The sequence below is a fragment of the Ruditapes philippinarum genome, unplaced genomic scaffold (genome assembly GCF_026571515.1).
Source record: "Ruditapes philippinarum isolate M1 unplaced genomic scaffold, ASM2657151v2 ctg5025_1_1_1_1, whole genome shotgun sequence".
Classification (NCBI taxonomy): Eukaryota; Metazoa; Mollusca; class Bivalvia; order Venerida; family Veneridae; genus Ruditapes; species Ruditapes philippinarum.
The window spans coordinates 43,194-70,870 of NW_026853935.1; the positions used below are offsets into that span (position 1 = coordinate 43,194).

General features: G+C 31.8%; 1 protein-coding gene across 3 annotated transcripts; it reads left to right on the forward strand.

Moving 5' to 3' along the window:
- Positions 1-413: 413 nt before the first annotated feature.
- On the forward strand, positions 414-27,677 carry LOC132738449 (ectonucleoside triphosphate diphosphohydrolase 1-like). Of its 3 annotated transcripts, none has more exons than XM_060725953.1 (7): positions 414-633; positions 17,251-17,623; positions 21,732-21,909; positions 23,719-23,966; positions 24,505-24,791; positions 25,610-25,769; positions 26,895-27,677. In XM_060725953.1, exons 2-7 carry the CDS (start codon positions 17,254-17,256, stop codon positions 27,038-27,040), a joined length of 1,389 nt encoding a protein of 462 aa, XP_060581936.1. In that variant the 5' UTR covers positions 414-633; positions 17,251-17,253; the 3' UTR covers positions 27,041-27,677. The 3 variants fall into 3 exon arrangements, with proteins under 3 accessions (XP_060581936.1, XP_060581934.1, XP_060581935.1); XM_060725951.1 differs by lacking the exon at positions 414-633 and adding an exon at positions 5,023-5,174; XM_060725952.1 differs by lacking the exon at positions 414-633 and adding an exon at positions 10,719-10,914.

Sequence of the window (27,677 nt, forward strand, 5' to 3'; positions counted from 1 at the left end):
AAAAATTTCATATTTTTCAATAAATTTCTGCGATAAAATTGTTTTACTTAAAGATGAGCATTGTATATCTTTAAAGCTCATCCTAAAATATATAATTTATTATATATTTATCTACGACGAGAGTGAAATGATTCAAGGTGTAGAAAATAATATTGTGAATGTACCACGTGATACTTTACAATGATTCTTTTCCCAGTGACACTGCTGATTTCTTCACTTTTCATATGCTTTCTCTCCTAGATTTTCTAAAAAAAAAAAGAATTTTGTTTTAATGAAATTAAATAGTATAATAAAAACAACAACTTTAAAACGTACTGCATTCTATATATAGATCGTCCTTTTTGTATACTTACTCTTATCCGCTTAAACGCTCTGCTCTCTCCAATAGTCAGAAAGACAAGCTTGTTCTTGAAAGAGCAAATATTGTATACAGTATTGCCCAACAGACAGCGCGCGGAGTGCTTTACTCGTGGATATAACATGCGCGTGATAGGATTATTATATCTAATATAAGTTTGATAATGAATTTATATGTATTTTGAAATGACGAAGTAAAATGCCCTCCGAGGATTTTCAAAAATGAAATTTTGGAATTTGTTTATGTTTCAGATTGGATAATACCGTAAATGAAAGGTATTTATGGTTTGACTTCTTTATATATGTAATAACTAATAAAAAATGAAGTATAATTATAAGTTCTACAATATATCAATCAAAATCGATATTTCATATTTTGCAAAAGTATTTAGAGAAGAATATTTGATATTTTTACAATATATGGCAAATGAATTTTGATACGTTGAGTTTCCTTGGTAACTCATGATAGTATTTTCTTATTATCATTAACTTCTTACATGGTCGATTTTGTTTTTGGCATGCAACAGTAATAGCTTATTGTCATTCAAACAACTAAAATGAAATATATGTAGTATAACTGGCAAAAAGTGAGTACATATGCGGCGCTTGAAATAATAGAAATAAATATAGGACTACAACCAATGAAATTTTCTTTGACTGTTGTATTGGTATTACTTTTTTCACTATGGAAAAGACTTATTTCATATGACATAACAATGGTTAAAACGTTCGACCTCACTAAACTTTGTGTTTTTTAAAATGATTTAATAATATATAATTTATGAAATAATTTATTGATGTAGGAAAATGCATTTCTACATAATATCGTAAGCAAACGAAATTAGAAAGGTAATAACTCAAGAGATTGGGTTTGTTTTAGTATTTAATAGTGAGAGGTAAACTTAGTAGGTAGCTTTCAATCAAATGTTTTGATCAGATATAAAATGTAGCTATTGCCTTTAATTTACAGCTAATCATCACCAAGGTAATATACCAATTATGCGTCTTTTGAGATTCGAATTTGTTTCTTATCAAGAATTCGCAAACTAAATAAATGAATATATAAGAAATTTATTATAAAGTTATATCATATTTGTATAAAGAGCGTAATAATGAAATAAAATACTTTACTGCAAAACTCCCTAACGAAATGGCATTCTTGTGTTGTTTTATATTGACATGTGCAATGAAAAGTAAAGTCCTAGCGGGTTTTTTTCTATTATCATTTTAAAAATCATTTATGATTGGTTAAATACAAATACCCTCCAAGTTGATAAAACCAAATCACCTTTTCGTTCACACTTTCTTTGGTCCCTTGACCGGAATTATCTTTAAAAAAAATTCTGAATATCTTTAATTCGTTACTAACATACCTTTTGCCCGAACTCGGTATGCATATATTCATGAAACATTAAGCATTTGAGCCACATAATTGTCCGAAGAGTTATCAATCTTTACTTTAAGTTTTCAATATCATATTGCCATATATTGAAATTAAAAAAGCAAACATAAAAGGTCGTCACAAATCTACACGGATGTGTGAGCTGGCCATGCTGTTTTGTGAGTAAACAAGAAGTACCTTTAAAAAGATACTCGGCCGAAGTCAAACTTGTTAACTTGCATAGGATAAGCTACTACTAACCATGCTAACCGCAAACAGAACATTTTATTCGTCCTCAATAGTTTTATTTCAGTTCATTTTTACCCGCAATGTTTTTCCCCATTAATTGTCATCTTAGATTTAAACAATATTACTTACATTATTTGATTTTAATCAAAATGGAATTTGATTTGAATAGGAATTTATAATAAAACAAAGATTTAGTAGATACTGTACACTAATTCCACGGAGAATTTTGCAACTGTAAATTAGTCGAAAGTTCGTTTTAATCCTCTTATGTTCGGTTCGAGAAGAGAATATAATGACTAGAACAGCTTAGAAGAGAAACCATATCGAACGCAAATGTATTAAAAAGACGATCTGTCATATTTAATTTCATATATTTATTGAAAAGCTGTAAGAAACATCTAAAAAATATCATTGTTGTATTTTTATATTTATTCTGACTTATATCTTTTTCCAACACTTCTTGCCATCGCGCAATCGAACAGACCTCTACCTATAACGGAAGCTCTTCTAAAGTATCAATCAAACAGGCTATTAGTGTTAGAATGACCAATAGAAATTCTGCCTAAATTCATTCCTTTACTGTTAATTTTAGCGGAAGTCAATGTGAAATCAGACGGCCTTTGGCCGAAAAAAGGTCTAGTTTGAATATACCTCGGTCATACACATAATAAAAGCAATCAGTCAAGGTAACCACTTTCTCGCCATGTGCTCTACAAATGTAGACAAAGCACATCAAATAGTGAAACATATTCATTATCATTCACACAGATTGTCTAGAAAAGCTATTTATTCGAAGCGATAATTCAATTAAATTTGCATCACAATTGATCCATGGTAATAAAGAACGGATTTACGTTGTTAAATACAATTAAACAGCGATCGTCCCATAACTTGTGTAATTCAGCTCTTCCGTCGATGCTAAAATAGAAATAAAATTGAATTGATGAGCAATCTAATAAAAAATATGGTATTTTATTATAGATCATTCAGAAGTGCATGAAAATGTTGCAATTTTGACATACTCTTTTTGAGAATTAAAAAAAGAAATTGATTGTTTCATAGTCTTCACAAAAGTTTTGCAAGTCGGTATAAAGTATTTGTTGTTTTGTTTTTCGTTGTTGATTAATTTTGCATAATCCTGAACGATTGCTGTTGGAAATGATCATCTAAATCAGTTACTTTTTCTTTACAAGGTGTAACATAAAATGATATAGCTTGTTTATACATTGATTATGCTTATTATCAACTCTTTACATAAACTGGTTTTACCACAAAAGTAAAAATTATTTTGTCTATATGCTATCCAATTGAATGTCCTACTTTTTTGAATGTGCTACACAAGCAACAATCAACATCGTAAAAGTGATGAATCGTTTTGATGTTATTCTTTTATCACCTCAGTAGTAGAACAACAACTTTCAAAATTTGTAATAATCTGAACGAAACATATCTAAAATCACTGGCCGAGGAGCTTAAAAAAACAAGTTTAACGATGTTGCTGAAAACCAGAGTTTTGAGAACATTACATTAACACAGCTTATGTTCCAGTAAGGACCATTCCATTTGTAAACCCAGTCAGATCTTCCTATGTGGGAATAATGTCTTAATCACAGGCGCTAGTCACATAATCAAAAATTTTACATAATCGGTCTATATATGTATATAAAGATATAAGGCCCCCAACGAAACAAAAACATCATTCGGATCAAACAAGAACACTGCTGCAAGAAACGACCAGATCACGGTTATCTCTTTCTGGTCGCCATCTGAAAGGATCAATCCAAGCGTTAAAGCTTTTTATTTCATTAAAATTCTTCAAATAGCAAAGAAATGAGTAAAAGTTTCAGAAAATGCCAATATTTTCAATCCATGTCGTTTTCGACGTCCAATCTATTCATGTATACAAACACGATTTCTGGTCGATTTCTACGAAATAAATAGAAAACATCTAAAATTTCCTCATAAAACTCATAAACAAACTCTTTTTCTATCAATCTGCGAAGTCTAAATTGAATTAGAGTCCTCTTTGTACGCAAATATTTAAAAAATATTGGTTGTAGAAGCGGGGTCAAGTAAAGTGCGCCATTTTGAATTTGAAGTGACAGGTAAATGAAGCAAAGAAATAGAATTATACGATTGGTCAATAGTATTCCGGTAATTATCTTAACCAATCAAATCCTTATATAATATTCAGAGCGGATCAATATATACATGCGCTATACATGGCGATAAAATACTGTCACAAGCGAGATCCTTGTGTATTTTTAATGAATTACGTACGAAGAGTGCATTTGATCAGTGAAGACTTCGCAGATCGATAGGAAAAGAGTTTGTTTATGGAACGTACGTGGAAATTCTAGCCGTTTTTTGTTTTTTTCGTAAAAATCGATCAGAAATTGTGTTTGTATACATGAATGGACTGGACGTCGAAAACGACATGAATTGAAAATAATGGCATTTTGCGAAACTTTTCCCAATTTCTTTGCTACTTGAGGGATTATAATGAAATAAAAAGCGTTGGCACTTGGATTGATCCTTTCAGATGGCGACCAGAAAGAGATAACCGTGATCTGGTCTTTTATTGCAGCAGTCTTCTTGTTTGTTCCGCATGATGTTTTTGTTACGTTGGGGGCCTTATATCTTTATATACATATATAGACCGATTATGTAAAATTTTTGATTATGTGACTAGCGCCTGTGTTCTTAATAACAAACACCATCATAACATTATTAAGTAGAATAATACTTATATTCAATAAATATAACTCTTTATGGACGAGACACGCACGACGGGATACATGTTTTTTTCTTCTAATCACTCAACTAAATAATGACCGATCAAGGGTTCTAATGTCACTGCAAAGTAGTACATCTAATTCAGTAACATACATCGAGAAGTTTATCGAGTTAACTCTACTAGCATAAGAGAATTGTCTCACCAGCTACTCTTCTCTCAGATAGACATAGCCAGCAATTCGTATTGTTTAACTTGTGAACATGTGTAGTATTCCTGGAGTATCTAATATTCCAAGGATAAAACTAAAATCATGTCCGATCATCAAAGCAGATGAAATGTGAAATGTTAAATTGAAATAGATTCCATGGATTATCAATAATGAGCTTCTGGAATGTTATCTATGCTTGGATATTCATGTAAATGAGAAGGTATTTTCCAAGATATAACAAGGTATTATGTTCTTTGATAATTTTGTATATTAAATATTGATTAAAAACAGTATCAATGTCCTTTTAGATCGAAAAATAATTGCATTTGATATATTTCCTATAATTTTAAGCCATTATCGTCACCAAATACGAATTAACAAGTTGTAAATCTGACACTGTTATTAACTTAAAATTAAAATTAAATTACTTTGCATTTTACAATGTTTAAAAAGCAACATACTTTTTGAATTAATGATTATAACTTCGAGCAATAACATTTCTGATAATTAAATTCAATAAGAAAAAAAAACGTACAAACATTTTTGCAAGATAGAAATTCAGAACATGTCTTTTATTATAGCATGCATAATTTTTACACTTTTGGTTTCCGTCTTTGAAAAGGGCTGGCAGTAAGGATTTTTATGCTTTATTAACAATAACAAATATGAAAGTTTTGAGTATAAATAATTGTATATTCCTTTACGTTAACATCCTAATAGATGACAAAAATAGTGTACATTGTATGTAACTCAGAATCCTACTAACATGCTATGAAAATGTTTTTTTTCTTTGACCTACGTCGTTTATGGAAATTCCTGTGATGTCATTTGTGAAATATTTGATCAAAATAGTTTTAACAACAAAATTACAATTAATTATTTGTCTGTAAAACTAAATTAAGACCGACACCATCACTAATTCAATCAAGATTAAACAAACCAGGGGATATGCCTTTACGACCAGACTGCAATTGAACAATAAACCAATGAATGGAGTAGAGCAAATGGAAAATGGAATAGAAAAGATAAAAGTTTGCTCACATAAAATTACAGGCATTCTGCTCGGATATGAGTTCCTTTTTTTTGGAGCATGTGTTTGTGTATTTCAGTTCTTAATATATTCTCATATATTGAAATATACGCTAGAAGAGATCACATTTCCTTTTAATGTTTTAGTAGTTGATGATCTTATCTGCAAATAACCAAACGAAGACCGTAATGTTGCCAACGATTGCTAAGTCATTGGTGCTCTGTAACTGAGTAATAGATTTTGTATCAGAAAATTAAGGTTTGACAACCATAACTTTGATATCATTTCTATGTAATTATAAATGTACGTTTCAAAATACCAATTACGCCAGCACTACTGTAGAGAGAAGTGATGCCGGTGCGGGGGGATTGGATGTTGCATTATTTACTTATCATATTAACAAAAACAGTGATTTGGCTTGTTACCATTCAGTATCTCCCAGTTGCAAATGTTTTATAGCACGAAGTAGAAAATAATAAATTTACATTTACTCGAGGACTAAGACGTAATAAATGTTATTCATATTCATTTATTACCCATCATCTTTTAATTACATTCGTAAAGAATATACAAAAATAGCAAGGTACCTGTATATACCACAAAAAGCCTGCTGAAGTATTGTTTATATAGTTAGACATTGCAAGTTGATGTTATTATAATCTCAATGAAAGTTATTATTTTAAAAACACCTATATTTTCAGCTGCTATAAGTTTACGGAGCTTTTTCCCACTTTCAATAACTGCATGGGTGTTTTTTTAAATACAAAATTGTTAATGTCGGATATGCAGCTGCAATACAAAGATTTGTTCGTTTATTTCGTTAAATGCTTTAATACTTTTCTCAAAATAATCAGCTGTTCCTGTGGCGAAGATAATGTCAAGTCTACAAGGATGGCTAAATAATGAATCGAAAAACAAAATGTTTGAAAAGTCATTGATTTCATTTGACCTTTGATAATTGCTGGTTTTTTAATTCCATATATTGTTGTCAGGGATTTTTATGAAAAAATGTACATCTTTAAGGTTGCTAGTGACTCGGCAATACTGTTATCATTGTGGCTATAACATTTTGTAATCCTTATCATTCTTGAACGGATTGTGTTTGCCCTTTGTCACCAACCGACTCCACACATCGGGGCAGTCTCACTAGTCTCTATGCTATTGGTAGTTCAACATTATAATAATGAAAACTCTTACAATTTGATTTGACTGTTTCTTAATTCAAAGCTGGAACAATCCATTAGACAAATTCAGCTTGTATAGGGTAACGTTTTAGACAGCAAGTTCCCTAAATATTTTATATTTGTGATTCAGTCCACTCTTTCAATCGATGTATATTACTGAATTATTGTATTTGCTAGTTTAGTTTGATGGTTAAAGCGAGTAAATATTTCATTACAATTCTGTAACAGAATGAAAAACTGACATTGTTGTTTCAGCATTTGTTGCTTTTAAATACATGTATATATCTTTCATATCAAGACAATGATCCCTTGGTATGCTCCTGCGATCATACCTTCATGGTCTAGGTATACCTATCACGAGCATAAACAGGCTTAATCAAACAGAGCCTGCCAAATTTTCAATTTTGTCGTTTTTGGGCTTTCTTTAGGGATTCCTTTTTCCCTTGTCCCCTTTGATCAATATAAGAATTACATAATTTTACAGGGTTTTCTTTCCTACCTTTTTGGCATTTCGTCACCTTACACTATGCCTTGTGCCCTGTCCTGTTTTTGTTTGGGGGTCCGCATGGGCTCCTTTTAAATTTAATAGGAAGACCAGATATTGCACTAAGGTGACGATTTGGTTCTTAGTGGAGCTACATTAAAGCTAATAAACAAGTAATTATAAGAATATATTAAGATTTTATTCAATCATTTTGTTTTGTTAGTAATTTGTATTCATATGAATCCTAGCAAAGAGTGGTTTTCACCACAAGTATCCACTCTTAATATGACTCGACATATTAAAACTAGGAGAATGACTCGCAACGCAATATGATGTCTTTCATTCTAAAGATACTAGGCATTTATATCCTGCATAGATGTTAGATAAAAACATATAACATTTATTGTCTAGCTAATGTCATAAATTGAGGCATATGACTGTAACTATTAAGTAAATATTTGTTATACGAATTGGTTATATACTAATTTGTTTTCCTGCTTCCTACTATGCAACGTATTAGCTGTCTAGGAGATTGGCGCCAAAATCAATCATCGAAGAATGTCCCCCCATTTTTTACCACTACGATACGTCAAACATATATTGCCACCGATCGACGGAATTAAGTCAACATACTTTCAATACTGCTATAAAAACTTGCTGTAGGCATTGCAAATGTTCAAAAGAAACTTATATTACTCGTCATGACTTCAAATGTATCTCTGTCACGGTTAAAGGAGATTTTTGTCATTTTTCATTCCATCCTATGTAAATTTTTTGTAAGTTAGACTAAACAATATTATCATAAGACATTATTTCACTTATGTAATGTCTTGAGTTGCTGATTAAAGAGTAGGTTTACATAATAATCTTAAAATATGATAACATAAATCCGGTATCCAATTATACAGCGAGAGGATGTTCAGTTATGTATACATCTATACACTGACTAAATGTTTATACAACTAGTCCGTGCATTCTGTCCAACTTTCTTTATTTTTCTTCATATTGCTACAACATGTAATTAATTTTACTAAATAATACGAGCTTGATAGACTTGAGGCTCGGGTTGAATGCATATGTCGCATCTTTTTTTTTAATCTTTATGTATTTATTTCTTTCTTTATTTTTTTTTTTTTTTTTTTTTTTTTTATTTTTTTTTTTTTTTTTTTTTGGGGGGGGTGGGGATGGTGGGGGGGGGGGTAGATAGTGGGGGTAAAAGATATGTGATGTTCATTACAACAATACTATGCAATAAGCATACCCAATAGAGTTATGGCCTATAAAAGCATCATGTAAGTCAAAGGCTAACTGGTATAGAATAGAAGAAAAAAAATACATCTTTATTCTATAATGAACAGACAGTACTTCAACATATCTTTTAGCGATAAACAAATAATTAAACATATATCAGAATTCTACGTACATGTAAATCACCAGACAGATGCCTGACTCTTTTAAGCGTGCTTTTCACATGAGTAACTTAGTACATTTATATATGCCGAGTGTGTCACTTTTGATTCGTATTATAATATACATGTATCAGTATTATAATCGGAGATATGAGTTCAAGCTTTTTTATTTCCGCAATACATATATTTTAATGTAAAACAATGTACGAAATCAGAATAGATAGTCTTAAATCAAAACAATTATTTCTGGTCATAAGACACATTGTATTTTGTTATACTAACAATAATGTTATTATTTTTTCAAAATAATCATTATAAAATGAACAATCTGTGTCACGATATGACGCATGATATAAATTTTATGCTTTTCGGGGAAGAAAATGTATGCATAGAATCTTATTTTTATCAAACTAATCAACTAAATAACTTATCAAACATTATTGATGTATAACACATGATTTAAAATAGTGCTATAAATTGAAAATAAGAAATATGATCAATACCGACTAATCAACAAAACTTTTAAATGAATCATCAGTTACACACGCCATCTTGGATTTGCGCGTCCGAGTAAAATGTTTTAGTTGTGACGTCATACCGTATAGTTTGTGCTATAAACTCATGTCACATTTGTCAGTTCTTACGATCGTTTTAGTGCAGAATTCTATCTCAAGTGTTTTGAGACAGCACAAGGCAGATGGAATAATCATATGATAAAAATATCACACGAAACAATGATTTAAGAAATATATGAGCCGTGTCACGACAAAACCGACATAATGGGTTTGCGACCTGCGCATCCGCGCTGTCTGATCAGGATCATTGCTGTTCGCTTACCAACTCCATTACAAGTAGAGAAACTGATAGCGAACAGCATGGTTCCTGTTCAGACTGCGCGGATGTGCAGGCTGGTCTGGATACATGCTGGTCGCCACCGCACTATGTTGGTTTTGTCGTGGCGCGGCTCATATAATCATTAAATATACCTATATTTTGACAGAGGTAGATACGTTTGATACGATAGAAGACGTCTCACTCTGCTAAAAGACGCTAAGTTGCTGTCATACTTAGATAGCGATGCTAATGGTGTCTTAGAATTTCTGAAATTGGCATACTAAAATGTACACGTTCAAATCTTTTTCTAAAAATGTCAAATTTGTTTGTTTAACAAAGAGCTTTGATTTGGTCGGAAAAGACACTTTTTGATAACTTTGCAATAATTCAAAGTGATATAATACCGGTCCAAGTGTAAAAGCACAGGTAAATCTCAAAATAACTTTGTCCATTATTGTCCTCGATTTTATATTTTACTATGCAAAAGAAATCAAAGAGTTGGGCAGTCTTTTTATAATGTATGTATTTTTCATGTTTTGACCTTAACATTTTTATTATCAGTTATTGGTCAATCACCATTATAAAAGTCAATCTTTTGAAATATATTACTAAATCAGCTGATTCTGACAGCGAGAAAATGAGCATTTTGTCAGTTTATATATTATTACAATAAAAAGAAATAAATTCAAATTCTTTAAAAGAAACCTACGTATATTACAATTATTGTTTGAATTTGACAACTTTTATGGAATTTAAAGTTCGTTAAGTGTCTGTAAACGTTATTTTATATGATCACGTGACCGTACGGTCTATTGATTTTCATTCTTTATACACTTGCAATGCACTTTACATGACAAAATAATGTCACAGTCAAACTAAAATGTGCATGCATTGTACTTGATTAAACTTTCCGTTATCATTCGGGTTTGCATAATGAGAAATATCATAAAGAGATAAATCAAATAAATGCACATTTAAACCATATATCTTATTTTAAATTAATAAAACAGGACTTTAACTATGATACGCAATTTGCCAATGGTGAGTGAGTTTATAACAATATTAGATATTTTTATTTTTTTATTTTATTATATTCAATTTTAATTTGACTACAAATAGTTAATTAATCATGACATCGTATGCATAAGGACCCGTACATACTGGCATGGTTTTAACGCTTTAAATATTTCCGGAAGAGAACTTGCCCGGAAATAGATTTATAAGATGAATATTATATCACTCGACATCATTTTTTATATTTTTAAAACACGCTGAAAATAAGCTGACATCAACCTTCCAACAAATTATACTATATATTTTAAAACATAACCTTGGTCATACATAAAGAATATTTAAGTTTTAGTAGATCTTTTGTTATACGGACTCATGCCCATTAAAGGAACTCAACTGAGGTCCAAAGCCTAAAAAACATAAAATTTGAATTTCTTAATTAGATAAGCTGGGGCATTTACAACAGAAAAATATGATTAAGAAAATGAAAATCGTATTTTTGTGATATTCTAAGTCCGCTGTGTGTGACAAGCGTTGCAACGCTTTTCAACTTTGGATCATTTGTCATAATTAGAATGTTTGTCCTGAAAAAAAAAGCAGTGAATTATCTGAAATTTTGCACAAGGGTTACTGATCAAATGGAAAATAAATCTCGAAAAAAAATTACGAGTGCAAAAAAAAAAAAAATAGAAAAATAAATTAAAAAAAAAAACTTACTAGTAGAGTCCCTTTAATGCTGAATAATCATAAGATCATTAATCTAAGATGGGATAGAATTTTGTTATTTAAGTATATGGTATTAAAATACAAATTCGCTTTTCAAAAAAGCACGACTGTTCGTGTAAATATCTCAGTCTTCAATAATTCAACCTGACATCAGCACTTAAATGGAACTCATAAAACACTATTTAAAAGCACCTTATTGCTTGCACTGCACTTATACGTATAATGAGATTTTTTTTAAAAAAAAAGGAAAAGAAAACGATATCAAAGTTTAATGCGTGGTTTTAAGTAAATTGTTTTGTTGAAGTGATTTTTAGTTTAAAAAAGTATTTTGATACTTAAATATTGAAAGTGGTTAAGATATAAAATAATGCAGGTTAAAATGCGTTTAGTCATCACTAAACGATGTTTGTTCCTGGCTTAGTGGTTGAAATGATCTTTTGTCAAATAATGCCACGTTCCCTTTTTTTATTGTTTTTTATTTAATTATATTTGATTCAGTAATTTTGTTGGTATACTTAATCTATTTAATCAACAGCAGTTTGTCATTTAATAGTGCCCTGTTAAAGGCACATTGTAACATAATTTCAGTCACTGCAGCACCGCCCCAGACAGATTTAATATCCTTAATGTTGACTAACAAATATTTACTTATATCTAAAAATTGGATTTTCGAAATAATATTGCACAGATACTGTTAATTCATTTGATTCCGTGGGCATGAAGTTTCGTGATTTTGTCACGAAAGACATTTTCGTGGATTCTTAAATTCATAGATTGTATATTTCTTAAAGGGAAATGATTATACAGCCAACGAAATAAAATTTGTTGGATATGAAATTAATGAATAGACCTACCCACGAAAACCACGAAAATTAGTTCTCCACGAATAATATTTTTTTAGCATTAAGTGAAACAATATGTTAATTGTATGTACTTCCTGATAAAGTTCATCATATCATATTCAACCCTGATCAATAGTGACACTTTAAAAGTGATATATAACACTATTTTCTACATCCTTTTATAAAAGAATATCATTTATTGTCCAATTTTTAACTTTAAATTTGTATTAAAAACAACAGTAAAACAATTACGTTTTATCGATCCGGTTTCCGTTTTTGAGAAACAATATTTAAGTTCATATAGTTTGTAAACTAATTGCGTGCCAGTTTGTTTAATAAATTGCAGCAGAACAGAATATGAATGTATTTTCAATTAATTTATTTAGGACAGACATGCATGTGTGATATTTAAATATATGTGTTGCGTGTATTGTAATGTTTGGTGTGATGATAATATATGTTATGCAAATTAAACCCTTTACCTGATGAATTTGCATAATTGACTTAACAATACTCAGTTGACCTGGATCTATACTGGTGGCAAAAGTTAGCATTTTACGTTCCAACAGGTTTAAGATTCTGGCAGGGAAGGTTATTCATTTTAGGTTTCAGCTGGAAGGTTTATTCATTTTAGGTTTCAGCTGGGAAGTTTATTCATTTTAGGTTCCATCAGGGAGTTTATTCATTTTAGGTTCCATCAGGGAAGGTTATTCATTTTAGGTTCCATCAGGGAAGGTTATTTTTTTAGGTTCCATAAGTGAAGTTTATTCATTTAATGTTCCATCAGGGAAGGTTATTCATTTTAGGTTCCACCATAGAAGGTTTTCATTTAATGTTCCGTCAGGGAAGGTTTTTCATTATAGGTTCCATCAAGGATATTTATTCAATTTATGTTCCATCAGGGAAGGTTTTTCATTTTAGGTTCCATCAGGGATATTTATTCAATTTATGTTCCATCTGGGAAGGTTATTCATTTTATGTTCCATCAGGGAAGGTTATTCATTTTAGGTTCTATCAGGGAAGGTTATTCATTTTAGGTTCCAGCAGGGAAGTTTATTCATTTTAGGTTCCATCAGGGAAGTTTATTCATTTTATGTTCCATCTGGGAAGGTTATTCATTTTAGGTTCCATCAGGGAAGTTTATTCATTTTATGTTCCATCTGGGAAGGTTATTCATTTTAGGTTTCAGCAGAGTAAAAGTTCAAGCGTTTCTTTATTGAATTATGAATATTCATGAGAACTATAATCTATTTGAATGATGACGTACGAGCGTACTTCTTGTTTAACTAACATTTAATTAATTTATTTGTCAAGACAATCATCATAAACATGTGCAATGATTGTGTTTGAATAAAAATGCATCATGAAAATACATTGATTCTTATCACTTTCAAAATATAGGGGGAACAAAGGGACTTTGGAATGCTATTTTCTAATGAATGACAAATATATCATCGCTTCATATCTTAACATTCGACATTCTACAAATGTTCACCTTATAAGAAAACATTCCCTACAGCAATGTCAAGTCTAATTATTTCATCGTAAGAAAGTCACTTTAACACCATACATCGAATTTATAAATAGGAAAAAATTGATAAAATCTATAAAGGTCATGTTCGTGTGACATAAATGGCTTGACATAAAAGGTGATTTGGCCAGTGGTGCGTTTCTTGTTTAATCTATAATGAAATCAAATCTATCATCGGTGCACATTACCCTTTATTTGCCGCCTTTTTGTCGTCTGTCCGATGATAAGATAACTAACAATTATTGCTATGAGACATAGTCAATGTTTTTGGCAAAGATTAAATGTATAAGGAGAGAAAACTGTTTTCACAAAAAATGTACAAAAATAGTTCAATAGCACAATATTGATATAATGAATGAAAATATTGTAACTATAATACTAGACTTTTTCTGCGCATTCAAATTGATTAAGATAAATTTTTTTTTAAATCCCTTTTTACGTCGCTCCAACACAGTACAGGCTGGTGGATGGAGGTAGACCTTAGGCGTCCTTCTGTACAAACGGGCATCTAAGTAGATCCATTCGCGTTCCGTAAGCTAGCTGGATAGCTTCCTCATATGAAAGAATGCGAAAGAATATGAAAGAGAACGCGACTCGAACCTTAAGCGGTGAGAACTTCAATGTCATATTGATCCAAAACAGACAAACATGTTTCAAGCCCAATAAATGGAAAGAAAAAGAAAGATGTTTCTACTGTTAACACTATTCTTCTGTAAACATACAGAACATAAATTGATTTACCGCATTTAACTGTTTAATAAAACGCAGATAAGAGCGCAAGCGTGCAAGGCAGTTATGTAACGTTAAGTACTTACAAATAGTATGCCATTCATATTGATAAAAGCAATAGATATTAGCTTTTATTGACAAAAACAAACGTGAATTATATAGTTTTTGTTATATAAGTCATGAGATCTTAAAGTCAATGAGTAGAAAGACTATATACATCTAAATCTATAATTAAAATAGATGGATCAGTTTTCATGAACATAAATATTCCAGACTTATAGTAAACATAACCGAGCATGCTGCAAACGAGACAATTTGAAGACGTTCTAGTTTATTGTAAAAATAAAGACCCTCCTGAAAACAAGAACATACACACGTGTTAGGAAAATAAAGTTAAAGAATAAGATAAAAAAACAGGTCGTGCCCCAGAGGAAGCATTTGTTGACCACATCAAATCTTCTGTCGGTTCACATGGCATTTTTTCCAGCCTTTTAATACTTGGTAGTTTACGTGTCACTTTTATGTTAATTTTAAATATAATGAATATATTTACAACGTCGTTTAATATATTTACAAAAAAATCTTTAATTAATACTTCATTATGTAATGTATTACACTCAATTGGAGGTGAAAATGATTTGAACAGTTGATAATAAGTGTTCTGCAAACATATCAGGCATATATAACATATTATTTACGCCTGCATAATTTGCTTACAACGTTACACCGTTTGTTAAGGCAGAAGAAGGTATAAATTGAAGCCATTTAAATAATTACCATTCCAATTTTATCAATGTAATAAATAGAAAACCATTTTCATGAAGGCTCATAAGGTCAACGTCCAATTCTATCTGCAAAGTCTTCATTATTCATCTCAGGTATGATAAACTGAATGTTCTGTAAAACATATTTGGATGCACATGCACAATATCTGGTTACAAATAACGATACAATGTTCAAGGACAAAGCGTTTACAAAATCTAGTCTGAAATCTGTACGCAAACAACCTAATTGTACAAAATAGAAACTAATCTATTAAAGGAGCTCCACTGAGGTCAAAAAGGCCTAAATATATAAAATGTAAAGCACTTAAATTTGTACAACATTTGAAAAAGGATAATGACGATATGCACGCAAAGTTTAATTAAATATTTATCTTTGTGCATTATTAGCCCGATGTATGTGAAAAAGTTTCATTTGGATCATTTTTGCATAATAAAAATGATTTTGTGTGAGAGAATGATCTGAAAGGGATGAAAATGAACGTTACACCGTTACTATATCAGTTCTTTTTGTCATACTTCGTACCTCGAATGTAATTTTAGGAATATACCCACCGAGTATAGCATTTCGGTTTAATGCCAGAAAAAGTAAAAACGTATTGAGTTATTACTTGGAATTGTTCAATCATTTTATTTTCATTATACGTGTTAAAGTCGACTTCTATTATTCTAATTAAAAATATAAAAGTAAAATGCATATCATTAGGATAAAGCGACATTTCATATAGTAAATCATTTTCAGATTTATAATATTGGCGAAGAACTTGTACCATCATAATATCATACACATACATTGTTTTCCTACAAACGTTTACCATACACCTTTGTGACTTAAAATGCAATGTTACACATTCTCAAAGTCACGTGTTAGATCTACTGTTATTCCCTATTGCTTCTGAGATGATTATGTGTACTCGTCGGGGTGTTCCGGAGGAAACATACGCATGTCGCATAAAATATTCCGTTATCGATAACTGTACATGATCTAATGTCAATATTCATTCTTTTCCCTAAAATCTTATTTAGGCTCAAGCAGATCTAGTTTCACTTTCAAATAGCCGTTTATTAGCATATTCAGTTTGTTTGCCTTTTTCTAGTAAATAGACACATTCATATATCATAACAGCCAGGTCTCAACGGACCCAGGGTTTCATTTAATTATCCGTGTTCGTCCTCGGAAAACGTACTCATATTCTGTCCAAATAATTCCCTTGACGATTTTGAACTGTCTTTATGTCTTCATAGATGAAAGCTTTTGGAAATTGTCTGACTTAATATTTTAAGCAAACGAATTGTTGCTGGTACTTTAGATTTCCAAAGATGTAGGACAGATGAATTTCGTTTTACATACACTTATATATTATAGTATAGATTCAACAACTTTTTGACGAAACCGATCTTTTGCAATTTTCGTGGTAGAATAGGTTGCATATATTGCTTTTATTTTCTACAAATGTTTGTATGTTATAATTTCAAAATATTAAGCTAAAGAAACATGTGTCCGCTAAGAAGTAATGAAAATGCAATCAATTTGTACGAAAATGGTTTAAACAGGTCACATAGATAAATGCATTTTCACAAATAAACCAGAAAAAGAGCAAACGTATCGGAAACATTGTGCAAAATTTACACAAAATAATCCACAATAAACAATAACTTTAAGCTGCTTAATATTCCGAATTAGCGTGAGCAGGTATAATAGACAAATTATATAAGAAAACGCCCAAAACATACAACACAATTTAATATATTTCAGGAAATGCATATGGTTTTCCTACTATGCATGAGCACGCATTTTGCCGTCACAACCGCGGAGTCCCAGACTTCAGACCAACACGACGACAGTTATGGCATCATTATGGACGGAGGCAGTACGGGTACGAAACTCAAAGTTTATAAATGGAACCACAGAACATCCGGTACTTTGCCTGACGGACAGGACAGCAAACCGGGTGTTGTTAGAAACCTTCAGCTTGTTAAAAGTACCAAATTTAAACCTGGTATAAGTCAAATTGCGGGAAAACCGGATGAACTTAAAGGATATTTGGACAAGATTATGCAAAATGCTGTCAAAGAGGTGCCTAAAGATAAACATAGTGACACACCGATATACTTCATGGCTACAGCAGGTAATGCTCATTTTTGTTTAACTTGTATTTTTAGATATTAAACATGTTTCGTCATTACGTCAAATACCCATTTTAAAAGATACCTTTAAAAATCAGGAGAAATCGGGAGAAAGGCAATGTGCAACATCTTTGAGCCCCCCCCCCCCCAGCACCGGTTCAAGCCCAAATCAATTTTTTTAATATCTTAAGTATTGAACTAAATGATATCTAATGACTAAAAACACAATATATAAAAAACACTTTTTTTCTTTGAAACTTGAAAGTGAGATATGGGATATAAAACTGAAACTTATCTTATGCAATTTAACGATTATGGCGTTAAATATTTTTATATTTTGTTGAAACTATTTGAATTCTTCGTCTGTATATTGTAGGCATTTTTGGATGAATAAATACAATTAAAACACTACTTAATTCGAATGCTTCCGAAATATTGATATTGCCAAAAAATCATGTATAAACTGGACAAAAATGCCTTTCGATAGAAAATATTTATACTATTCTGAATCAAAGCTTGGCATTACAAATTTTCGATTCATTTTACGATTCAATTAAAAAATGTACAAATGTATTTTTGTGCAAATGTGTTTTTCCTTAGCAGAACTGAGAAAAAAATGTACAAAATTTTTAATTTGTGAAATACTAAAAATTCTTCAAGACCATCTGTTAGTATTATTTCAGCGTCATCACACTATCATGTGAGATAAAAACAAAATGTACCTGTTGGCAACCAACTATCATGTTATCTCAGATTCCTGCTGATCTATTTTATTTTCTTGTGATTAAAATCTTCAGAGTGATTTTCTCATGATCAGAGGGTGTTCAGGGAGCATTTGGACTTCATTCGATAGCGTTGTGCCTTTTGTTGTAGCTTCTGTTTCCTCAATAAATCAAAAATGTAATTGAGCAATAACTCTTCACAGGAAAACCTGTCTTTCTCGGTAGATCGCAGATCATGACAATTTTGATTGTTGAATGATTTAGTACTTTCCGCCAACATATACATTAAAGCTGTCAATGATTCTAAGTACTCATCGCGTGTAGAAAGTTGGGAACAAATGAGAAAAAAATGTTGTGTACGTCTAAATAAGTTGTAAAAAACAAAAGTTGCTTCATGATAGGTTTAATAATTCGCTTACTTATTACAAACAAACGTGATATTACCGCGATATAGAAGAATATAGCATGAATAATAATCCAAAGGGGGGTCAACTTAACCATATGAACATTTCAATACTTTGATTTATACTCGTTTGATTTAAACTTAATCAGTTATTTTATATGAGTAATAATAAAAAGTAATAAGCGAAAGATACATGTAACGTTATATAATTAAAACGTTCTTCATTTAAAAGACATAAAATACACTGTTTCGAAAATTATATTGAACAGTGTTATTACCAAACCAGAATATGAGATGTTGTATCTCGGTAGCCTAGAATATTAAATGTTTGTATCTCACAACCAAAGGGTCATTTGTTTAATCCCTCCCGGGGCCACGACCATGTGTCCTCATATACACCGGTGCTGGTTAGCTCCAGGACAGACACCTGTGAACTGTTCAGATAAGCTAAGCAACTAGCTTTCTTCACACGTCTTTATTTTTATTAGATAAAGAAATCTGAACACTTATAACAATCGCACCTTTACCGTTAAAGGGACTCCTCGGATCTCCAAAACCCTAAATACATAAAAGTTGAATATCTTACATAGTTCAACTGGAGCAACTTAAAAAAGAAAGCTATGCAAAAGATATTTAAGAAATATACTCAGAATTAATTGAAAATCGTATATTTTTTTGCTATTTTAGTCCGGTTTGACGTTTTACAATATTGGGAAAAAATGAGCGAATTATCTGAAAATTTTGCACACAAGGTATTGGTCTAGACTTACATTAAATGGAACATTCATCTTGAAAAAAACATATTACCATTCCCGTCATGTCAAAATAAATTCTGTGCAGTTCTTTTAATAAAAAAAAAACATCGTTTCATTTCAATATCTGTGAAACGATTTCATAGCTAATTCATCACAAGAAATTGTATACATGTACTTTTACTGAACAGTAATTTCTTTTGATGGTAGAATCTAAAGAACGATAAACCTGTCGTTCATATACTGTATCAACACACAGGTGGAATTTCAAACATACGAGATATATCTCTTAATTTGACGGAACTGATAATGATAAATTACTTTTATCAAATCTCAGACATATCATTATGGAATGATATATTGCAAAGTATTTATAGAGGACGGCACGGGTGTGTTCGGACAAGACTTTTGTTATAACTCTGGCGTTTTTTAAGTTATTAAAAAAAAGAATTTTAGTTTTTCTACATCAAAAATGTTAAAATAAGCTGTAGAACTTTAGTGGGTTGTTTTGGAGGATGTTTCTTTTTACCTGCAATGGCTGGAAATTAAAGGAACTCCGCTGAGGTCACAATGCCTAAAAACATAAAATTTAATATTATTGTATAGATCAAGTGTTTTATTTAAAATAGAAAAATCTGCAAACGATAATAAAAAAATTTAATCAAAAGTTAAGTTTAAAACGATTTTTTGCACGATTTTTAGCCAAGTTTGAGTGAAAAGCTTTGCAACCCTTTAAAATTTTTGGTGATTTTGTACAATAAAAATTATTATCATAATTATTATTTAACGAAATGAGTGGATGATTTGAAATGTGAAATGTTGCACACAAGTTATTAGTCCAGACCTACATTAAATGGTACCACAGTCTCAGAAAAAATATTTCACGTCAAAAACCTCAGTGGAGTTCCTTTAAGGCATTATACATGGTATGAGAAAATTAATATATTAGCATAAAATATAGTCCTTTAGCGCGAGAATAACAGTTCCATTGTTGGTTAATGAGTCTGGCGAGCGTTATAAAATTGTTATCCCAATGATTGTATTTATATTTGCTTAAAGACATTTCAAGGTTTCTTCAATATCTGTACAGTATCAAACAAGAATCTACTAATGCGTGTGTTTTGGCAAATGCTTATCATAATATCTCCAGTACAATCTGAAATCCATCTTTTCATCAATCATTACCGAATAAAAAATATGTTTTAACAGAAAACGGAATAAATGAAAGAAACTTTTTTGGGAGACGTTGATAGCGCTTATCGTTTCTTGTCTCTGTTTTTCCATTAATAATCACAAAATGAAATTGTGCAGGAATTGTTGATACTGGTCTTTTTGTAGTTTTCCACAGACTTTGTCATGTTTGGATCGTATTTATAAACAGGTAAACGTAAATGTTTGAAAAATACAGTTATGTATCAATTCATCAGTAACTACTGTCAACAAATGTCAGTGGAAAAGGCATGCGTGTTGTATATTTGCACCCAAATTTACACAAATGTATATGACAAGTTGGGAAATATATCAGAATTTGCGACGTAAAAATTCCGTACACAAACTGACGAATTATCTCAAATTCCGGTATTTGGGATACCGGTTTCATAAAGATTTTTTACAATATAAATAAAGTTAAGAATAAATTCGGGAACTTGTAAAATGTCCCCTTTTCTAGGGGAAACCGGTTTAGTAAAGAACCGGTTTTGCGGGGGCTTACTGTATTTACAATGAGATTGATTACACACAGTATGTCACATATTAAGGTTTCAATTACATATAAAAGACAGTAGTCACACGAAAGAACGCTCTTAACTAAAAAAGATAACAAATGGTTGCAAGCCCGGTTTGTTCGGCCTGTACAAAGGCCGCATTTGATAATGTAATGTACTGTCAATGCCCTACTCTCCTAAGCACCGGCTGAATCTTCAGCATGTCTTGAGCATGGTGTAAATTATGAATTCACTTGAAGTAATTACCTGACATTGTTAAAAATGACAAATTAATTAGAGAAAAAAAAATAAAAACTTATCATTTCATATTGCTAAATTTTAGCTTTTTAATAAATTCTATAAGAGCCTGATTTCAGATCCATGTGAATCGTTTTTTCTCCGTTTATTGCCATTAAATTTCACTCTTTAATTACTATATTATTTATTTGAAACGATTTTGCAAGACCTTGATCAATGCAAACTAATCTGCTCCAGGTTCTTGTCTATTAGGTTCTTGTTGTCTATTCCAGGTTTGCGGGTCCTACAAATTAACGAAACGGAAGATCTCTTAACTTCTATAGAGCATTACATGCAGACATGTCCATTCCTTACACCCGAGAACAGCGTGCGCGTTATATCTGGAGAAGAAGAGGGAGTTTTTGCATGGGTAGCAGCCAATTATCTCAGGGGTTTCTTTTGGTCAAACAAGTAAGTTACCAACTCTTGCATGGGTAGCAGCCAATTATCTCAGGGGTTTCTTTTGGTCAAACAAGTAAGTTACCAACTCTTGCATGGGTAGCAGCCAATTATCTCAGGGGTTTCTTTTGGTCAAACAAGTAAGTTACCAACTCTTGCATGGGTAGCAGCCAATTATCTCAGGGGTTTCTTTTGGTCAAACAAGTAAGTTCTTTGCATGGGTAGCTGCCAATTATCTCAGGGGTTTCTTTTGGTCAAACAAGTAAGTTGTCAACTCTTACATGGGTAGAAGCCAATTATCTCAGGGGTTTCTTTTGGTCGAACAAGTAAGTTACCAACTCTTGCATGGGTAGCAGCCAATTATCTCAGGGGTTTCTTTTGGTCGAACAAGTAAGTTACCATCTCTTGCATGGGTAGCAGCCAATTATCTCAGGGGTTTCTTTTGGTCAAACAAGTAAGTTACCAACTCTTGCATGGGTAGCAGCCAATTATCTCAGGGGTTTCTTTTGGTCAAACAAGTAAGTTACCAACTCTTGCATGGGTAGCAGCCAATTATCTCAGGGGTTTCGTTTGGTCAAACAAGTAAGTTATCAACTCTTACATGGGTAGAAGCCAATTATCTCAGGGGTTTCTTTTGGTCAAAAAAGTAAGTTATCAACTCTTGCATGGGTAGCAGCCAATTATCACAGGGGTTTCTTTTGGTCAAACAAGTAAGTTACCAACTCTTGCATTGGTAGCGGGTTTCTTTTGGTCAGACAAGTAAGTTACCAACTCTTGCATGGGTAGCAGCCAATTACCTCAGGGGTTTCTTTTGGTCAAACAAGTAAGTTACCAACCCTTGCATGGGTAGCAGCCAATTATCTCAGGGGTTACTTTTTGTCAAACAAGTAAGATACCAACTCTTCTCACGTATGACGAAATCGTATACATGTACGTGTGTGGTCAGTGACCTTAAATATATTTTTGTTTCTCGTAATTACAAGAGCAAAAATGTAATTAAATAGAATGTAATTTGATTTGTAATATGTATTCATTGAGTTTAAATAACGCTTTTTTCCATAATTACAAGAGCAAAAATATTTTAACAGAATACAGTTTATAATTTGATAAGTAATATTTACGCCGTATTGACGTGCTGTGTTCTTTTTACAACAAAATTGTTTGCTCAAAAATATGTTCTTATTAACTTGTCTTTTGGGAAAGATACCGGGAATACTAGCTAGTAAGTCTATTCCAGTGTGTATTTTAAATATAAAACACTAAATACTAGATTCTTTTTCTTCAAATGGTCTGATTTTGTGCAATTTAAACAAATTCAAGCAAACTTTGCTCTTCGTGTATGATACGAAAAGATAACAACCATCTATTTTATACAAGAAGTCAATGACCGGGACCGTGAAGCGGACCCAGGCTTTGGCTTGCCCGGCTATAGACTTCACGTGTATTTAAAAGGAAATCAAATATTAAAATATATATAGGTTTCTTTACCTATCTGTAAATTTTCAAAGTCATTTCTAATTGGGCGCCTCCATTTTTGATGTATCTCAATGATAAGAGGCGGGGTAGTCCGATAATAGAACTAGCGCAACTTTTTGGCTTATCAATAATCGTCAAGGTTTATCGAATGAAAACGGAAGAGGTGCAAAAAACAACGAATTACACCTTAAAAATGTAAAATAAAAAACGAATATTTCTTTTAATATCTGACTTCCTCGTTCATAGGCTTTGCCTATTTTCATATTAATATAGGTGCATAATTGTTTTGTTGCACACAATTGATAATAAAAATTATACTAAGATATAGCAAACATTTTGTTTCAGGCCCCCGAGTCAGGCTGTGGGAGTCTTAGAGATGGGTGGCGGTTCCACACAGATTGCCTTTTTACCAGATCATTCAATATATGCAAATATGTTTCCCGTGCAGATCGGTGATGTTACATATCTACTGTATGCTCATAGTTACCTATTTTACGGACAGAACTATATTGTGTCTAGAATCAACGATTATCTTATAGCCCAGAACGCCGGGAGTAATCTGAACATAAAAAATCCGTGTATGCTTAAAGGTGGTGAGTAAGATTCCTTTTATTCATATTCAAATTTTAGGGGTATACTTCTTTTTTAAATATTTGAGCAATTTGATCATAACGAGACTTTTTTGAGATAGGATACCAGGTTTTCTGACAGAACATTATTTTAATCATTTATGCAAATGCATGCCTTTTCTCGTTGGTATCTCTGTTATTTGTAATACATGTAGCAATAATGATACCTTCATATTGCTTTAGTTTTATCCTGAAATATATCAAGGTTCCAAATAGTTATAAAGTGCTGGTAGTAATCTACGGATTCGACTTGTAGTCTAAGCACAAGGATTGCTAGCTGGGTTGGTTCAAACACTGTCAGGGACAAGCCTTGTTTCCGTTAATAAGAAGCTGTACACTAACTGCTTAGTACTGGTTGGTTCCAGGAAAGGACTCGAGAGTGCTTAACGCTTCCAACACAATCGAAATGAAATTTATTTGTATAAACTAGATAATTATACGCATTTAGAAACTCTGCTTAAATTGGATAACTCGCTTTTATTTTAACCTTCTAATATTTCAGATAACACAACTGTTTTGTCCAGTGGTAATTCCGTCCATATCATGGGGTCATCAAACTCCTCACAGTGCCTTGAAATTATTGAAATTTTTCTTAAAACTGCCGCCGACAACTGGTGCTATCCGAAACCCTGTGCCATTGGGCGTACTTATCAACCCTCGGTTGGAAATCTCGTTTTCTACGCGATCTCGGCTTTCGTTTATTCTCCAACTTACCTCAATGCATTAGATGAACTAGGGAGGTTAGATATGCAACTGCTGAAAACAAATGCTGTACAGTACTGTCAAAAAGTAAGTAGGCTTATTTTACCGTTTGTACTTTGATTCTACATGCCTCCAGATGAGACAAACTGTTTCAAGTAAATCAAACTTGAAAAAAATGTAATAAGATCTTAAGGAAAGTAAAACGTTTCAAGATTTATGTAATGATTTACATCTTATGTGCGATTATTGTTTGATTTTGCAGAATTTAACACCACATTTCTACTGCGTAACTAACGCAGTTATGACTATTTTTGCATATTTTGACATCTCTGTGGTAATTTACGTGGATTGTAAGTAACGTTTACAGTGTGTAAATTAATTTCTTTGTTCACTTCACAATATTTTATTTTTAAATACAATTTTTAGAATATACATTGTAGAATGAATTTTAAAGGCTAGGAAGTTATAAAAGACAAATTAGCTAAAAATATGAAAAAATACAAAATCTTACTATTCAACATGGCCCATATATGGGTTTCAAGAATTCAGGGCAAAGTTATGGCAATGGATAAGATGTAATTATTATACTCTTTAATTAAATATAGCGTGACTTTAGTAGTGCTTTGCAAATTTAGCGATGAAGGGGGCGCATGCGCATCGGATATATTTAAAAGAAAACATTTTCCTTTCAGTACATCTGTATTTTTTTTGTATTAGGATATCCAAAATCAAATAAAGTTTTAAACACTAAAAGGAAAAGGGTAGGCCTTTTAAGGCCTTAAAAACTGAAATATTCACAAGTTGGATTAAAACAACAGTAAAAACAGATAACAAAGGAAACGTTGATATAAAGAAGAACCCCCCCCCCCCAAAAAAATAAAAATATACGCATATTTATTTTTCAGACACTCTCAGAGGTGGTAGCTACAGGACTGAACGCCGAGTATGCTTCCCCATACTGTTTAATGGGTCTTTATATACCTTCACTTCTCATGAACGCTTACGATTTCCAGGCCGACAGAAATATTGTCTTTGTAAAGTCAAAAATCAACGAGATTGATATAGGTACGTCTCATTATTGTTATTATAGAATACGAAAATAAGGATCAACAAGAAAGCGCGGCATTCAATGAACGCACCCCGCACCCCCAACAAAACCCATTTACCCAGTACCACCGGCAAAAAGTCCAGCAGGGCACAAAACAACCGACGAGGACTAAGGGCGAAACACGGACGTGGTGTTACTATTTATTATAAACAAATGAATAAAAGAAAGAATAAAATTGGTAATTAACTAAGAGGCATGCACAGGGATATGGGTTAATGGGATAGGGAACACATTGTCAAAATTTGAAGAAAAAAATGTAAAAAAGGGAAACTTACCGTTGAAATTGTACATGGACGAGGTATCTCTTAATATTGTACATGAATAAAACGAATGCAAATAAGTTCTTCTCAATATTTTACTTGAATACACACAGAGGTGCATCTCAATATTGTACATGAATAAAATGAATGCAAATAAGTACGTCCATATATTGTACATGAATTAAGCGAATGCAAATAAATACGTCCATCTATTGTACATGAATAAAGCGAATGCAAATAAATACGTCCATCTATTGTACATGAATAAAGCGAATGCAAATAAGTATTCCATCTATTGAACATGAATAAAACGAATGCAAATAAGTTCTTCTCAATATTTTACTTGAATACACACAGAGGTGCATCTCAATATTGTACATGAATAAAATGAATGCAAATAAGTACGTCCATATATTGTACATGAATAAAGCGAATGCAAATAAGTACGTCCATATATTGTACATGAATAAAGCGAATGCAAATAAATACGTCCATCTATTGTACACGAATAAAGCGAATGCAAATAAATACGTCCATCTATTGTACATGAATAAAACGAATGCAAATAACTATGTCCATCTATTGTACATGAATAAAACGAATGCAAATAAGTATGTTATATACTTTAACTTTATCTTGTTTTAATGTTATATACACCTTTTACGGTAGTAAGATTTGACCAATGTTGTATTGTTCAATAAAAACATTAATCTTCACACGTTATTATCCATTTTACAGTGCAAATAAAAATCATATATTAATTATGTTTATTGAAAAAAAAATGACAACTTTTTAATATTCATTCATTATTTTCCATTTCAGATTGGGCATTAGGTGCCATGCTACAATTTACACAAAACGAGGACAATTTTTGTACTATATCTGCTATGTCCAGTTATCACATATGGATCACCCACACTACATTAGCTAGTGTTATTTTATATACAGCCATCCAGATTCTATTTTAACACTTTGAATGGATTGTCCTCTCAGAATAAAGTCAGGGGATCCTACACCTTTGTGCAGTATGTCCAGGCTGTATACATTTACCAGTGGTTACTATTTTTTAAAACCTGGATTGTTTCAAATTCAAAGCAAGGAACGTTAATTTACACGAGTTTTAGGGCAAAAGGTGTTATCATATTTTTCTGAACTAAGTTATGTTACAAATACAAGTATGTGTTGAAAGTTGTTTTAATTGTTCTCAATATAATTAGGAAAGTTATTTTGTTAAGTTGCTGCAATAAAGCTTCAAAATGTCATACAAAGTGTGGAATTACTTTGTTATTGATATTTATATCCAGGCATTCAGAATTAGATTAATCACATTCGTTTGTATTTGGATAGTGCAATATCTTATAAACTTGGCTGACAACGACACGAAACATTGAAAGGAGTTGTTGAAGAGACACAATATGAAGTTATTGTCTGGACAACATTGGAGACTATGTTACTTTAAAGGGGCTCAACTGTGCTTTTTCCTTTTTTGACATGACAGGACTGGACGTATTTTTTTAGATAAATGTTCGATTTGATGTAGGACAAGACCAATAACTTAAGTAATTGTGAAAAAATTGAAAAGCGTTGCAACGCTTTTTTACCAAA

Excerpts from the sequence above, each read along its gene's own strand:
- LOC132738449 (XM_060725951.1), top strand. The coding sequence starts at position 5,145 with ATGAGAAGGTATTTTCCAAGATATAACAAG. Across the intron at positions 21,910-23,718 it reads GGTTTCTTTTGGTCAAACAA|GCCCCCGAGTCAGGCTGTGG; the intron begins GTAAGTTACCAA and ends ATTTTGTTTCAG. Across the intron at positions 25,770-26,894 it reads AATCAACGAGATTGATATAG|ATTGGGCATTAGGTGCCATG; the intron begins GTACGTCTCATT and ends TTTCCATTTCAG.